Source organism: Rutidosis leptorrhynchoides, chromosome 5 (genome assembly GCF_046630445.1).
Source record: "Rutidosis leptorrhynchoides isolate AG116_Rl617_1_P2 chromosome 5, CSIRO_AGI_Rlap_v1, whole genome shotgun sequence".
In the NCBI taxonomy this organism is placed as follows: domain Eukaryota; kingdom Viridiplantae; phylum Streptophyta; class Magnoliopsida; order Asterales; family Asteraceae; genus Rutidosis; species Rutidosis leptorrhynchoides.
This window is the reverse complement of record NC_092337.1, coordinates 163490556-163506658: the sequence shown is the minus strand read 5'-3', so window position 1 is coordinate 163506658 and position 16103 is coordinate 163490556. Positions and strand designations below refer to the sequence as shown.

At 32.0% G+C, this 16103-nt stretch overlaps 1 protein-coding gene across 1 annotated transcript; it reads right to left on the bottom strand.

Moving 5' to 3' along the window:
* Positions 1 to 9175: 9175 nt before the first annotated feature.
* Positions 9176 to 9808, bottom strand: LOC139849141 (uncharacterized). Its single transcript, XM_071838810.1, has one exon. It carries the CDS (start codon positions 9806 to 9808, stop codon positions 9176 to 9178), a length of 633 nt encoding a protein of 210 aa, XP_071694911.1.
* Between the last annotated feature and the right edge of the window lie 6295 nt (positions 9809 to 16103).

The window sequence follows — 16103 nt, the reverse complement described above, 5'->3', positions numbered from 1 at the left end:
CCCAAATGTAAGTTTAAAAGAGTAAAAGTGAGACTATGATCTCATCTTGAGTAGACGAGAAATAAATATACTTCACAAAGTTAACGAGTGTAAGAACGGATGCTAGTCTTGACCTAAACAAGTAGGTTGTATCAATAACGATAAACACGGTTGGTCAAAGCTGTTCAATTAGTCATATGGCTCGTTACGACTCGATTATATAGCATCTGAATCAAATTGTCAAGTTTCATGCAACATACAAGTATAGAAGAAAATTAGAATGATTGCATAAGTATTTGATTAAGTTTAAACAAAAGTCAACTTTGGTCAAGTCAAAGTCAACGAAAAAGTCAACACGTTCGGGTCGGGTCCAGAACTATTTTTCTGAGGTTTTTAATCATATATAAGCATGTTAGAACAAGTTACATATTAATCGGAGGTGCGTAGCATAGTTAGAATTAAACGGTAAATGACCAAACGAAACAGCCCTTGGTAGTTCAGATGTTTGGACGGCGTCCCAACCAATACCCAGGTCCTGTTTGCTGGAATTCCACAAGTGCACGAACCAAACTTCAAACAATCACAATTTATGATCCGCAAACAATCAAAACATGTATCTTATATCATCGGAAAGGTATTTTGACAAGGAAAATAACTAAACACATTTCATCAATCATTTTAACATTTACAACAACCATAATCGCATTAAATGCTCACCATTTATTACACTCAATGTCATTAAATGCGTTTCATGATTCGGGCAACCAATTTACATGTATGATATGCCGTTTCGAAGGTAATTAAACACACATTGCAACTAAACACTTATCAACAACATTCCATAGCGTTTAATGCATCAAAGTTCATAATCAAGCCTATCAAACCCTAACCCAAATCACCAAAACAATAATCATGTTAATGAAGTTTTCTTAATCAACCTACACATCAAAATGAAGCTAGTGATACTAGTAACACAATTATAACATGAACCTTTAACATCTAACAACATATAATCATCCAAAACTCAAGATTAAACACACACTTTTCAAGTTCATGCTAGTTACATCAAAACATCAAGATCGAGCATATAAATCCTATATTCATGTTAGACTCAAATGTGATGAAGAACAAGAAAGATCAAGAACAAGAAATTTAGTGTTTTTAGAAATTACCCAAATGTGATGAAGTTGGTATGGAATCGAAGAGGCAGTTGCAAGGATTCTAAATATGCAATTTGTTTTGAAGAACACTTGCTAGATCGGATTTGGATGATGAATTTGTGTTTGAAGGTTTTGAGAGCAAAAAGGGAAGTAAGAAAAGAGGAAGGAGGTGATGAAATGAAATGTGTGGTGGTGAGGAGGTTACTAGTTAACCAAATTTGCCCAAGTGGCAAGATTAGTCCCTCAAGTTTGTAGTCGGGTGCGGGAATTAACCAAACGGATTATTTTGAAATACACGAGAGTACGGGAGACGTTATAATCCAATAACGAAAATATTTAGAACGTTAGCTAAAGGAGGATACGAATCTAGATACGAACGATATTAACAAAAAATAAAAAGACGGGCGTTAAAATAATTTAACGGAAAAATGCGGGATGTTACAATATATTATTTCCCACAATCTTAAAACAGATTATTTATGGAATTTCTACCCAATAAGTTTCTTGAAAACCTTCTTTGAATAAATGGTTCTAAGAAACTTTTCAGTGAAGTTTGTTGCACTTTCTTGGAAATTAGTAACTAGAAACTTACTCTAAAGGGGAATACAAAATGGAAATTTATTGGTTCGGTGAGCATCCTAAATTTGTGTACATGGTACGTACCAGACTATTTTGTCAGTTATCGTAACGTATATTAATCTGGTTCGGACAGATTTTCTAAAAACAGTTTTGTTATAGATATTTTATTTCGTTTGGATTACTTAAAATGTTGAGGGTGATCCATATAAATGGTTCCAAGAAAGATTTATTCTAATCTTGTTGAGAAACAGAACGTATGAATGGAATTAATACTCACTGTTTAAAATAGAGTTTTCAACAGTCTTATATATTGACCTAATATTTTGGCGAGTGGGTTTTTGTCCAAAATGTGATAAGATATTGTCGAGAAAGATCATTAAAGGGTTGGTTTTTGACTGATAATAGGGTGTATAACAGTTTTGTTATACATGACACTTGGAACGGTTTATTTGAAACTTCATGAGTTTCTTTGTGGAACATTAATAGAACATTTGTGAATTTAGCAAATGTTTGGGTAAGAACCATGTTTACGCTTTATAGTAATTCTCGAGAGAATCGCGGTTGCTTGTTGATATGCAAATAATGATTCACATGGGTGCTAAGTTTAGAATTAATAGTTTAGAAAATAAACTTGGGTAATTTCTAAACTGCTACAAAGTTATTGTGATTTGCTTGATATTGATGAACCTATTGGTTTACTTCAACTTAATGTAATTGTTTAAAACTCACGAAAAAACATGTTCATTTCATCTAATGTTGGGTAATGATGAGTTAGAACATTTATGTGAATTATATATGATTGTTAATGTGATACAAGTATCAATTAAATGAAATTTTAATTCAGAATATGAATTGATCTTGTTAAGTAAAACCGTTAATATTGTATTTACTTATGTGAAAGTGCAATGCTGCTAATAATAACGATGGCGATAACTATTGATAAAATGGTCTATGTTTTTAGTTTGTTTCAAACATAAATGATTGAAAAAAGGGTTCAGAATCGTTATTTCTAGAAGGAGACAATATGTAGAGTTCGTTTCTACATATGAAATACTAGACTAGTTGAGTCTTGGTGACCAAATTCTTATTGGTGTAGAGTGTGTTTCTACATAAGAAAATGTTCGGAAAAAGTTCATAACGGTAGTCCTTTTGACAAAAGGTTATTTGAGAAAACTTTATGAGTGCCAAGTATTGGCTCTACTGGAAACAAAACATACGTGTTTTGTTTAAATGGTTTAGAGTATACCGTTAATGTTCTTTGGGATAATGTTCAAATCCTTTATCAAGGTTATAAGGGTGTGTAAAGTGTGTTTGTATACAAATATATCTTTACATATGGTGAAGATTATTGACATTATCTAAGTTGTTAAATTTAATTTTGTATAATGGATTTAACAACACAATGTTGTTTGAGAATGAGAATTCAAACATATTAGTTTGGAATAAAATTCATAAGTTCTAGTGACTTGTTGGGTCTTCGATTATATTCCATTAAGTTGTAAGGTTTAGTAACTTCGGAATATTGTTGTATTCAAAACATATGGTTTTGTACCTTCTTGAGTTTGGAATATAATTGGTATTCAAAATTTAAAATATGAGGTTTAATACCTTATTGGTCTTGAAATATAATGGTATTCAGAATAGGAGGTTTATTACCTTTTTGGGTTTTGAATTTAAACTTATTCAAGACATGAGATTTTGAAGTATTTTTGATAATAGTTAACAAGAGATATAAACAGCCCACTACTCGATGACGATGTAGTTTGTTAACTATTTGAAGGTAAAACTTTAGAACATATTGTCGTTTGTTCTAAATTGTGTTAACTATTTGACGGTAAAACTTTAGAACATATTGTCGTTTGTTCTAAATTGTTTTGGTTTCTTAATGAAGCGTGCATATGAGATAGTGGATGTAAAGTTCTTCAACTTGAAGAACCGACTTGCATTTCAAGAAAGGGGTGTGATGAGAACTATGCGGATATATTGCATATCTCATGAGTGTGAAAAATATGTTTGGTTTAACATGTGTGGTTGAAACCTATTTGGTTTAACCTAACTATGTGGTTGAAACCTATTTACTGTGATCATTGGAACTTCCATATTAGTTCAGTCGATGATCACAAATGAGAATGACTTGGTGGTCATTTTTAGCAATTGAAACCTATTTGGTTTAACCTAGGTGTGATCTTTGGAACTTTCATATTAGTTCAGTCACGAGTGAGAATGACTCGGTGGTCATTTCTGATTGTATCGGTTATCATCTAAATGAGATAATGATTATCAGGGATGGAATTGACATATCCCATCACTAAAATTGGAAAGGACAATGATGATGTATTAGGCTTCTTTTTATAGATTGTCATGAGATTTTTTGTATCATTTAAATTGTATTTTTAGTACAAAAATTCGAAATGAAATAGTTTGGTTGGTTCATCCGAGACATAAACATACAACTTTTTAGAAAAGACTTTTAATCAAGTAAATATCGTTCCCTCTTTATAATTATAAATTTTGTGGTAAAAGAAAGGACTTGAGTTGAGTGCCTATAATATGAGTCATGACAATAGTTGAAAGAGAAGTTAGATGTGTCATTAAATGACATGGATTATATTTGAATACATTTAGTAAGATGTGATTCAAATTTGTGATTCTGAGACACATGTTAATGCGAATGAAATGGCTGGAGGATATGTAAATTCCACGTGTGAATTAAAGATACGACTGTATAATGCAGTGTCTAGAGAGATTAATATCTCGGTTGGTAGATACTTCTACCTTGAGGGTCCGACTAAGTGTCGGGAATACATTATAATTGACTTGACATTAAGGGTTCAAGCTAATAATAAAGGGATTATATGTATTCTATAAGCCTGACGTCATAATATTGTGATGTTGGAAGTAATTCAATTTATCTTGTGATGTTGAATTGAATTATGTAATATGGAACATAAAAAAGTCCAAATTCTCTTAATGGAGAATTAAATAAACTTCCTAGATAATTGGCATATGCATTATGCTTATGAAGGAAGTAAGGCTGAATGGTTAATAAGAGATACTGTTTATAATATGACATTGGGTGTTTGGTCTCTTAAGTTGATTTTGTCATGATACAAGGGACATGGTATGATATTTCGTAGGAGAAAACCTGCGAAGTAATAGAATGACGCATCTTCTATACTCATGCTTTGGTCTTAAAGTCTATGGCATGCCAGACTTAGAGTTGTTAATGATGATCACCTGCAGAGATCTATTAACAATGAACATTCCATTGTGTGGAATTTATGTTAAGACTAAATCCGTGTTCATTCAGTTCAGAAGGGTTTGATATATTGTAAAACCAAATTATAAATGACAATGATGTGGATTATCTCCATTTAATATGGAAGTCGATTAGAAAATATGAATTCGAAGATAATTATAAACATAAAGATATTTGTTTTGTTATATTAGATTTTTCAATTGCCCAAAGCTGAATTACTTAACTGAAATTCAGATTTGCAAGTATAATTTTGAGTGCGGAAACATTTTGCGAAGTTTTTCAAATTCTATGTCTCTAGGTCCAACCTAGAATATGACTAAGAATTGCTCAAAATATGTGTGAAATCTAAAGCAAAAAGATGTAAATCTTATGTGGGGGTAATTGATTGCATCATTGATTAGAATCATAGTTGATATATATGATTATGATTGATTATATATCAACTTGCAAGACATGTGGGGGAAGCTTTGAAAGGATAAGCTTTTAACCCAGTAGTTGTGTACGTTGAACACAAAACTATGGAAATGTAGGGGGTGTCTTGCAAATTGATATATAGTACACGATTAATTGGAAGACCAAATATAAGGATCTGGTAGTTGTTAAAATTCAAGATCTTTTGAGCCAATGATGGTAATTAAGATTGAAATAGTCAACATAATTACAGTGGAACAACTAATCTCTTTGTGGTTATCTTAGTTAACTTTGCAAAGTTAAATGATAACAATTCGGATCCGACAACCATGAGGTTGAGAATAGATTATGTTGTGGAATGAGACTAAAGCCCTTGAAATAATGTTTTATATGAAGGAACCCTAACCTAGTTGACTGGAGATCCCAAGATCTGGGTTCAATAGGATAACCTAATTGTATAAACTGAGGGTGGTCACTGCGGGGGAGTTTATAAACCTCCAAAACCAATTGAGGGAGTTATTCAGCTTCCTAGTCCATTCCAATAAATAACAGTGACATTATATGAGGATAAGCTTTTGGCTTTTAATGATTTTTAAAGATATAAGCTTAAGGCGAATGAATATCTTTAAGAAATCGCCTATGTGAGAGAGAAGTGGGGTTGCTTCGAAGGGAATTAAAGGGGCATAATTTCTAATAGCTCTTGCAGAACCAGGCTAGTGTTTCAGGACCATAATGAACACGACTATGAGGACTTGACAATGTCAGGAAGAATCTTGTGTGAAGTTTATTGTCGTCTACACAAATGGCAGACCAGTTCAAAGACATCATGTCTACTGTGAGCTAGGAGACTAAGTGCATTTCATAAGGGAAGGTTCAAAGGGTAAAACCTACCTATCCTATGCAGGGTTCAACCGTTGAAAATGTTGTTGAAATGTGTTTGTTTTGAGAGATCGGTTTTCATTCAGTTGCGTTCTTGATGAAAGATCTAAGCGAAAATAAGGTTTTCGTTGACTTGGATTTTGGTTATTAAGTCGGTGGCCAAGGCTGCATAACATAATGTTCTATATCCAAGATAGATTGTAAATGAATGATATATCGATGCTCAAGGTGATAAGGATGTGAGCTAAGGTGAATGAGAAATCGAGTAGCTGTTATTGTTTCAGTTATCAATTCCATTCATATGGGGAATTGTTGGAAAAATATAAAAGATGTGAATTAAAATTGATATTAAGAGAGTATCGAAAGGTCGCAATAATTGTGACTTATCATATCTTTTAACCTATCAATACTAATGATATTTTATTGGCATTAAGTGTTCATCTTTTAAGCTTTCCACTAATTTATAAATAGAGGTGTGTTCTCTAATTTTTTTTTTTTTTTTTTTTTTTTTTTTTTTTTTTTGAGCTCATGAAAAAATAACACTTACACACAAGTTCATGTAAACATTTGTAAGCATATTAGGTGTTCTTCTCATATAGAACCAAATCAATTTTGATCGAGGGAGGAACAACCATTCATTTATAGCTTACGAAGTACTAAGACAACTTTTTCAGGCATGAGTTCAAGTCCGGCAGTACTACTGCTTCGGCTGTTGTACCCTGGAAAACAGACGACGTGTAGACGGCGAATCTGTTTTAAGGGAACCGTGTCAAACACGGGCCTCAGCTCATCATTTGTTGATGAATATCTTTCGGTTCTCTCCATGAGATAATATCCTTTATATACTCAGGTATGGATATATTTTTATTCGTTATTGAATTAAATTTATTCGGGTACTATATATTATTTCCCACAATAAATACCCTTACCAGGAGCTCCTTATTAGTATTTCAACACTCTAAATGCAGCCTTAACATGAGATTGAAGTGGAGCATGCATATGTTGACTCAAGGTTTGAACAGAATAGGAGATATTCGGTCTAGTTTGAGTTAGATATATAAGGTTACCAATTAATTTTTGATATTCAGTGATTTTATTCCTGAGATCATCATCTTTCTTCCTTGATAGTTTTGCTTTTAAGTCTTTTTCGTACATTCTTGAAGCATTCCTACCAAACCTTCATCTTGTTTATCCAATACATCTCGAAAGTTCCAGTCATCACGAATTGTGTTCCACCTTCAATAATGGATGAAATTACCACTATCTCCATTTTTTGCCCTCTCATCTCCCTATCGAATGCTTTAAAAACTTTAACTGTCGTCCGTCCATCTGTATATCTGATAAGGATTTTTCAACCTCAATTCATCTCTTACCTCACCGAAGCGAACAAAGGCAAATCTTGGCCCATTCTTCAGTCGTTTATGTGCCATGTATATGTCACTAACGAACCATGTTTCTTGAACGTTCTCCACATATTAGCCACCTTAAACCATTCGGAAAAGTTAAAAAACATGAACGAGATCAAATGATATCCGTTTGACCATGAGAATCGATTCGTATAGTCACCATTGTATTGCCCATATCTCTAATCGTGCTCGTCGGAATGTTTATGAAGTTTTTCTCTCTAATGTTCACTCTCTCTTTATGACTCTCTCTCATCTCTCTTATAAATGATCAAAGTTTATAATTGATAAAAGAATTAGAATATGCATATAGATGATTGATAAAATAATTATAAGCTTCCCACTAGTTATGAAATATTATGCTAATACTATACAGAAGATTGAAACAAAAAATTGCGGGTTGAAAGAAATCATTTACATTGAATAAGAAACTTTAGCAATAAAACATTTCAAAAACAATTTATTAAAAAAAAAAATTAATTAATGAAAGTCGTATCAAAAAAATCATCATGCTTATATTAGTAGAAAAAAACTTTTGATGATGTCATGCCCACCTGAGCAAATAAAAAACATATACGTACATGTTGATGTTAAAAAAGAGTACCATTCACTGCTTTCTAAGGCCACATACAATCGTTCTATCCTTTCACTGAACTTCTCTCATCCACATCAGCGCCACATCAGCACAAGCCCTTTAACATTCCTTTCACATTTCTTTCACTAAACACTTACAATCATACACTCCATTTCCAACTTTAACCAATTTTAAATTATTACTTAAATACAATAAATAAATACAAATAACATTTTATTAAATAAAATTAAAACATTATATTATTAAAAATTTAAAGCATTACATATTTAAATAAATAAAAGACAATACATAAATAAAAAAAATACAATAAATAACGCTAATTGTTTCGAACAATATAATCATCCGGGAGTGTCCAAATGTGTTCGATCAAATTGTTGCGAAGGTTATGATGCGCTCTTCGATCTCGCATCTCTCGATCCACCCGATCTTGGAGCTCAACTCTTTCCTGCCGAGTACGTCGCGGCATGTTTTCTTGATGTCGGAGATAATCCTCTTCGAGGCCACATATGTTGCGCTCGTTGTCTTCGGTGATTATGTTGTGAAGTATAACACAAGTGTACATGATTCGACGTATTTTATTGATACTATAAGGTCTTGCTGGGTGTTTTAGTATTGCCTAACGACCTTGAAGAACACCGAAAGCTCGTTCCACGTCTTTTCTCGCGGCTTCTTGAAAACGTTTAAACTTTATATTTTTTGGCTCAAGTGGACATTTAAACGACTTGACAAGTGTTGCCCATTCTGGGTATATGTCATCTACCAAGTAATACTCTTTTGTAAATTCGTGCCCGTTGATAGTGCAACGGACCTCCGGAGCTCGACCATCCAATAAATCTTCGAACAAATCCGATTCATTAAAAACATTAATATCATTGTTCTAACCCGCTGGACCAAAGAAAGCGTGCCAAATTCACATATCGTAGGACGCAACCGCCTCGAGCATTATTGTTGGTCCTTCATGATCACCCCTGTGGTAATGCCCTTGCCACGCAACTGGACAATTTTTCCAAGCCCAGTGCGTGCAATCAAGACTACCTAACATCCCCGGAAAACCGTGCATCTCCAAATGTTTGGCATGCAATCGACGAACATCTTCTTCAGTTGGTTTCCTTAAATATTCTCGCGCAAACATATGAATAATACATTTACAATAATTGTTTAAACAGTCACGAGATGTAGATGCGCCCATGTGTAAATATTCATCGAATGGATCAGGCGCAATGCCATATGCCAATTGACGTATCGTCAATGTACACTTTTGAAAAATATTGAAACCGAGTTGACCGGTTGCATCAAAACGTTGTTCAAAATATTTAAAATAATCGGGTTTCGGTTGAGATTCGTATGATAGAATAGCATGACCAATACGATTAAACAATGACTTACTCATTCGGTATCGATTTCGAAAATAATCACCCGGAAATGTTGGATTTTTTGAGAAATAGTCATTGTACAAACGATTACCGGTATCAATTCGATCTCTTTGTAACCGACGTCTTCTAAAAATTGTATGAGAATTTCGAGCTACATCTTCTTGGTCCATTTATGACGACCCGGAAATTTCCGACTAAATTTAAACTTTATCTTTATATTATTCTGACACGATAAGCAATGTTTGTTAAGTTAAATCTCAAGGATTTTAAACTATGTTTATACATTCATTTAAACCTCGACCAAATTCCAATGATTCACGAACCATTAAATGAACATATATGAATATGTATGTATATGTGTATATGTTATAAATTGAAAATGTCAACAAAGTATTTAAAAGTATAATGCTTTATATGAACGTATTTGTTTCAATATGATTATCGAAGAAATTAAAAAAAATATATTAAATGATTGAATTATCAGAAACATTGAATTATGATTACAAGTCTCTGTTGAGAGGTCCACTATGATTTGAGAAATCTATTCCTCTTAACGATATTCGGAATAATTTGTAAAGCTATTTATAAATAAAAATAAAAAGTGTCATTTACGAAAGTTAGACAAAAGCTAGTGGAGAATTGGTTTCCATAATATTCTATTAATCTATTTTCAAATGTACAAAAACGTTTTTAGTTTAAAAGGAACTTTATTATTAAAACGTATATAACTTTTATAAATATCTAGAATCACTTTTGACAACTCATTACTTAACCAGTATAATAAATATAACGATATTTATATTTTATTTCATTAAATATATATAACGATTTAAATTAATATTATATATATTTATAAGCGTATTATACATACATAGTTTTTATACTTTTACTATACTTTAACTTTACCTTTACTTTACTTTTACTTTACTTTAACTTTAATAATTCATACTTTAATAATTCACTTTAATAATTCATACTTTAATAATTCACTTTAATAATTCAAAAATCTATTATAAATAGAATTCAATAGGTTTCATTATTTCATAGAAACTTGAAAATATATTTCTCTAAAATCTCTCAATCGATTTACATATATATATATATATATATATATATATATATATATATATATATATATATATATATATATATATATATATATATATATATTTGCTCTATATTATTTCAAGATATTATTAGTATACTTAAAATATTACGACGGAGTGATGTCCGAGTGATTTCAAAATAGTTTTTTGAATGAGTCGAAGCTAAGGAAATTATGGGTTATAGCTATGGAGGTGATGGGTATGGTTCATGGGTATGCTCGTGAGGTCAATCTAGTGTTTATCATCTCCGTTGCGTCTACGTACTTTCCTGCAATATTGAATCTCAATATTGATACGTGAGCACTCATAACTTAACTTTTATATATCAATAGTGTATCCCTGACTAGTGCTCGGGTATATAGGATTATGCATGCTTGTACATTCGATATTGTCCTTAGATAGGTTTGTTGAATCCTGAATTAGATACATATGCTACTGAGATAGGGTATATGATATGCATGTCATTGGAAAGCTAGCGAAAAATTAAGAACTTTTCATTTAGATATCGAATGGTTTCGATGAACGGATTTGAAGTTATAGTCAACTGAATTTTAGTATTATTGTTAAAATGATTATTATTACTATCGTCGTTATTATTTTAATAGAAATATCATTGTTATTATAAAATATCATTATTACTATTATGTTAGTATTATCTTTTTATCATAATAACATTTTTAGTAAATATAAATATTGTTATTTTTTTTATAGAATAATAATAATTATTATTACAAAATAATACAACTTTTACTTATTATTATTATGATCAATATTATTTTATCAAATAAATAGGGGATACAAAGATATTTTTCACCACGCGTAATATAATTACATTAATAATACTTACCACTATATTTTTAAGATATTAAGTGAACTTTATAAATTTTACTACTTAAGATATATAAAAGTATATTTTATCATATATAAACGTTAATATAAATTTTTATTAATAAATGACTTTTATTATTATAAAATCTAATAAATATATTTAAACATATAAAACGACTATAGTTAAGTTATAAAATAAACACGTATAAATTTTAGAAGTCATTTTGGGTCAAGTTGACTTTTGTTGACTTTTGCATATTAGTTTTGAGCATTAGGATTGTGGTACACTATGACTTGACCAAAAATTGTTAGACAAATATTGACCAACATATAAATATATATAATTAATATAGGTTCGTGAATCCGAGGCCAACCTTGCACTTGTTAAACGACGTTATATGTATTTTTACTACGAAATACAGTATGGTGAGTTTCATTTGCTCCCTTTTATATACATTTTTGAGACTGAGAATACATGCGCTGTTTTTTATAAATGTTTTACGAAATAGGCACAAGTACTAAAACTAATTCTACGTGGGTTTAAACCAGAAATATACCCTTAGCTTGGTAACATTAAACTACTTGTCTATGTACGGTAGGCGCGAATCCTAAAGATAGATCTATTGGGCCTGACAAACCCCATCCTGACTATGGGATGCTTTAGTACTTCGAGGTTATTTTAAACACACCTGATCTGGTGTACTTCAGAGGGTAAAACATGAACGTTAAGGCTTGTTACCGGGTGCCTACAACTTATAGAATACATTTATACACTTGCGAGTGTACATATATTTATAAACGGAAATCTTGTGGTCTATTAATATATTGAAATGATTGTTATGATAAACCTATGAACTCACCAACCTTTTGGTTGACACTTTAAAGCATGTTTATTCTCAGGTATTAAAGAAATCTTCCGCTGTGCATTAGCTCATTTTAAGGATATTACTTGAAGTCATTCATGGCATATTTTGAAAGACGTTGCATTCGAGTCATTGAGTTCATCAAGATTATTATTATGTCAATTATAGTTGTATGTATTATGAAATGGTGTGCATGCAGTCAACTTTCGTTGTAAAGAAAGTTTGTCTTTTAAAAACGAATGCAATGTTTGTAAAATGTATCATATAGAGGTCAAAATACCTCGCGATGTAATCAACTATTGTGAATCATTTATAATGTATATGAACGGGTCCTTTCAGTTGGTAACAGAGCGGTGGTCTTAGCGAACCAGGTCTGCATTAGTGTGTCTAACTGATAGTCGTTAGGATGCATTAATGAGTCTGGACTTCGACCGTGTCTGCATGTCAAAAGTTTTGCTTATTATTTTTGTCGGAAATTGCCTGCTTATCATTCTTAGTCTAGACACGTCTTACTGCATTGATTGCATGAATAGTGTATAGACAAAATTCATATCTTAGCGTATCTGCTAATCCATATCTTAGCGTATCTGTTACTGTAAACTTTGCCTGACATATCCCGTAATTTCCTCCGTAATCTACGAAATCTTTTGCTCTATATATATAGATATTCTATGTAATTAGAATACTACCCGATAGCTGAAAAATCATTTCATATCGAAAAATTCTTTATTCAATCGAACGAAATGAAATTCGTCATTAGTTCAAGTCCCTCGAATTCTGATATGGAATCCCACTCAAGCTCCGAAAGCAGTGTGACCGAAATGGATCAACCAATTAGCCATCATCTATTATGAATGAATTGGGGATAGGTTCGTAGCCTCCTCAATAATTGGAGACAAGAAGAAGGTGATCCCTTCCATCCACCACATTGCCCTCTTGGCGATGAACCTGAAGCACTTACCGGCGAACCGGTCCGAAACACCATTTTCTCTCTCATTTTCAGAGTATCTCGTCACGATTATATACTACATCAAATTCTAGATTTTATTTATCCGCTCGTCCGAACCGACAATCACCCCGGTGTAATAGAAGAAGTCAACGAGCTTCGCGCTCGAGTAGTGGCTTTAGAGAATATGGTGCAAGGGTTACAAACACCAACAAATAACGAAGTATTAATTCATAATTTCAATTTTATTGAATAAATACTCCGTAAAAGTTATGTAATTTCTAAAGTCTTTAGGGATTATTCAGTTCTAGTTTCAACCGTAAATCAAATGAGTTTAATTTAATATTAACTCATTAAATCTATGTTACATCTGAAGAAAATATGCACATATATATTTTCATAAAGACTGTAATAAAATTCTGTTGTACAAAATATTAATTGTGAAATTTTTTTTTAACGGGTAGGTAATACCCGAGAGATATATAAATTCACAATTAATATATTACATTTTTCGAATCTGATTAAGCAAATCATCAACTATACACCCAAAATCTCACAACAATATACATTCTTGTATAGAAATCAAAACAACCATTCTCACCCAAATTTGATTACGCATTCTGATTTTGACAAATCAAAATCCAAGTCATGATTTAACAGAAGACATCACTCTTAGATTCCTACATCTTTCAAAGCTATACTTTGACTTCAAAACCGTGTTAGAACATCATATGTATATTAACGATTACAAACTGTGTTCAAACTCTCCGAAGTTTTCGAAGACACTTCAAACAATGAACAATCGAGATGATGATCCAACCACATATTACCCACATTTATGTACCTAAAAAGCTCTCGAAGCCAAAGTCATAGTTCGACGCGTATCCGTGTCAGACCCTTTGGCATTTTTTAGCTAAAATGACTTTTCAATTCCTTTTCAAAGTAGACAGTTTTGTCACAGATCCAGCAAGTCAACTTCGACTTTTCAGTCAGACTAGTCTTATTATAACCTCGATAGATACGTTGCCCTTTCGTCATCGTTACTGGGGACCTTTCATATCTCGCCACCTTAGCAATAAACTTACCAACAACTTCAATTATCTTTGACTTTTCGAAAAATCATTATATTTATTGAAATCACATCATTTACTCATTCGCATCTTGTAACGAGAATTGTCATACGAATCATCGAAAAACAGTAACCAGTATTTTGAAATCTCGCAGCATGTCTACTCCAACAGTTATATGTGTACGTAAAACGACTATCTCCTGGACTTACATACTTTGAATGTGAAGTTCTGAAAAATATTTTGAACTGCAAATTAGTTCTTGAAATGCTGACGAAGCATCAAAAACTGTAAACGATCTTAACAGTAAAAAGTTTGATGACAAAGAATAGTAAGGTGGTAAAGCTGAGAAAAAGAGAAGGTTTGGAACTGGAAAATGGATTGAACAGACTATGAAGGAGGCTGTGGACAAATCACAAAGACTAACTCTGCCTTCAAAGAATCCAAATGATTCAGTGCCTGCTAAAGTCATTAACGAATACCTTACTCTTTATTCTAAACCTTTACAGACAAATCTTCATCATCATCCATCAATATTAGAAATTCTAAGATATTATCATATCTTTCATTATAAATATCCGCGATATTTCTGAAGATATTTTCACAACTAATCTTATCTGAAGTCATTTATCTCTTTGCGCTATCAGTGTTACATCATATAAGAAACTATTAGTTTCTATATTTCATAAACTTTCGAGTTTAAATTATGAATGTTTTGAAGTAGTGTTGGGAACTGAAGCATGAGTTAGTATAATATAATGACACTTGATCAACGTGATTATATTACAGTAAGTCATGCTGAGTTTCTAATGGGACATGACGATTCACAGACCATGCCGTCATCATATTCCATGTTACACGACTCTTGTATTCTATTTAATCTCTAAAAATATCAAGAATATATTTTCTTGATGATTCGGTCTTTTCAGGGTATTCTGGTAAATTAACAAATCAAGATCGTGCCATTACCATTTCCTTCTTAGAACATTAACTATGTTCATTCTGAAATTCATATCTGCGAATACTGGACCATTACAAACGTTGCTTAATCGCAAGAAGAAGAAACGAAAGGACAAAACTCCAAAATAGAAATTGGAGTATAAATCGCAGCAAATAGAAGGGAGCATTAACTGTGGATGTCAATGATTATAGAAGACAAAAGCAGGGACTTTGAAATATAAGGGAAGATATAAAACCCAACAACCACCCAAAAATTATAAACCGTATATATTGATGCATATAGCAATATAAAGACACAGAAGAACTAAAAACACTATAAAACCGAGAGTATAGTAGAAGTAAATAGATTCTTCCGGAGGCAGATGAAAAAGAAGAACGGCAGATATGAAAGTGAGGAGTATATCAAGAATCAGTACTGGATGAAGCATATTGATAAATACTTTAAAATATGAGTTGAGGGAGAAAGAATAGAAGGTGTGAGTTGTAAGGAAACGAAGGAGGTGGATTTATAGTGAAATACCCGACAGAGAAATCAAGATGGATTATCGTATTAATTCGAAGAGAATCATAATCTCCTTAATCACCGAAGCATCAAATCCAACATAGATTACAAAGATTTTCTTTAAATTCGGAGATCAATTGTGATGACGTCAAAAGATATGACGAATCACTATAATCTTATTTCCTTCATTTAC

Bases quoted from the DNA above. Each gene is read 5' to 3' on its own strand.
- LOC139849141 (XM_071838810.1), bottom strand. From the start codon at position 9,808: ATGGACCAAGAAGATGTAGCTCGAAATTCTCATACAATTTTTAGAAGA.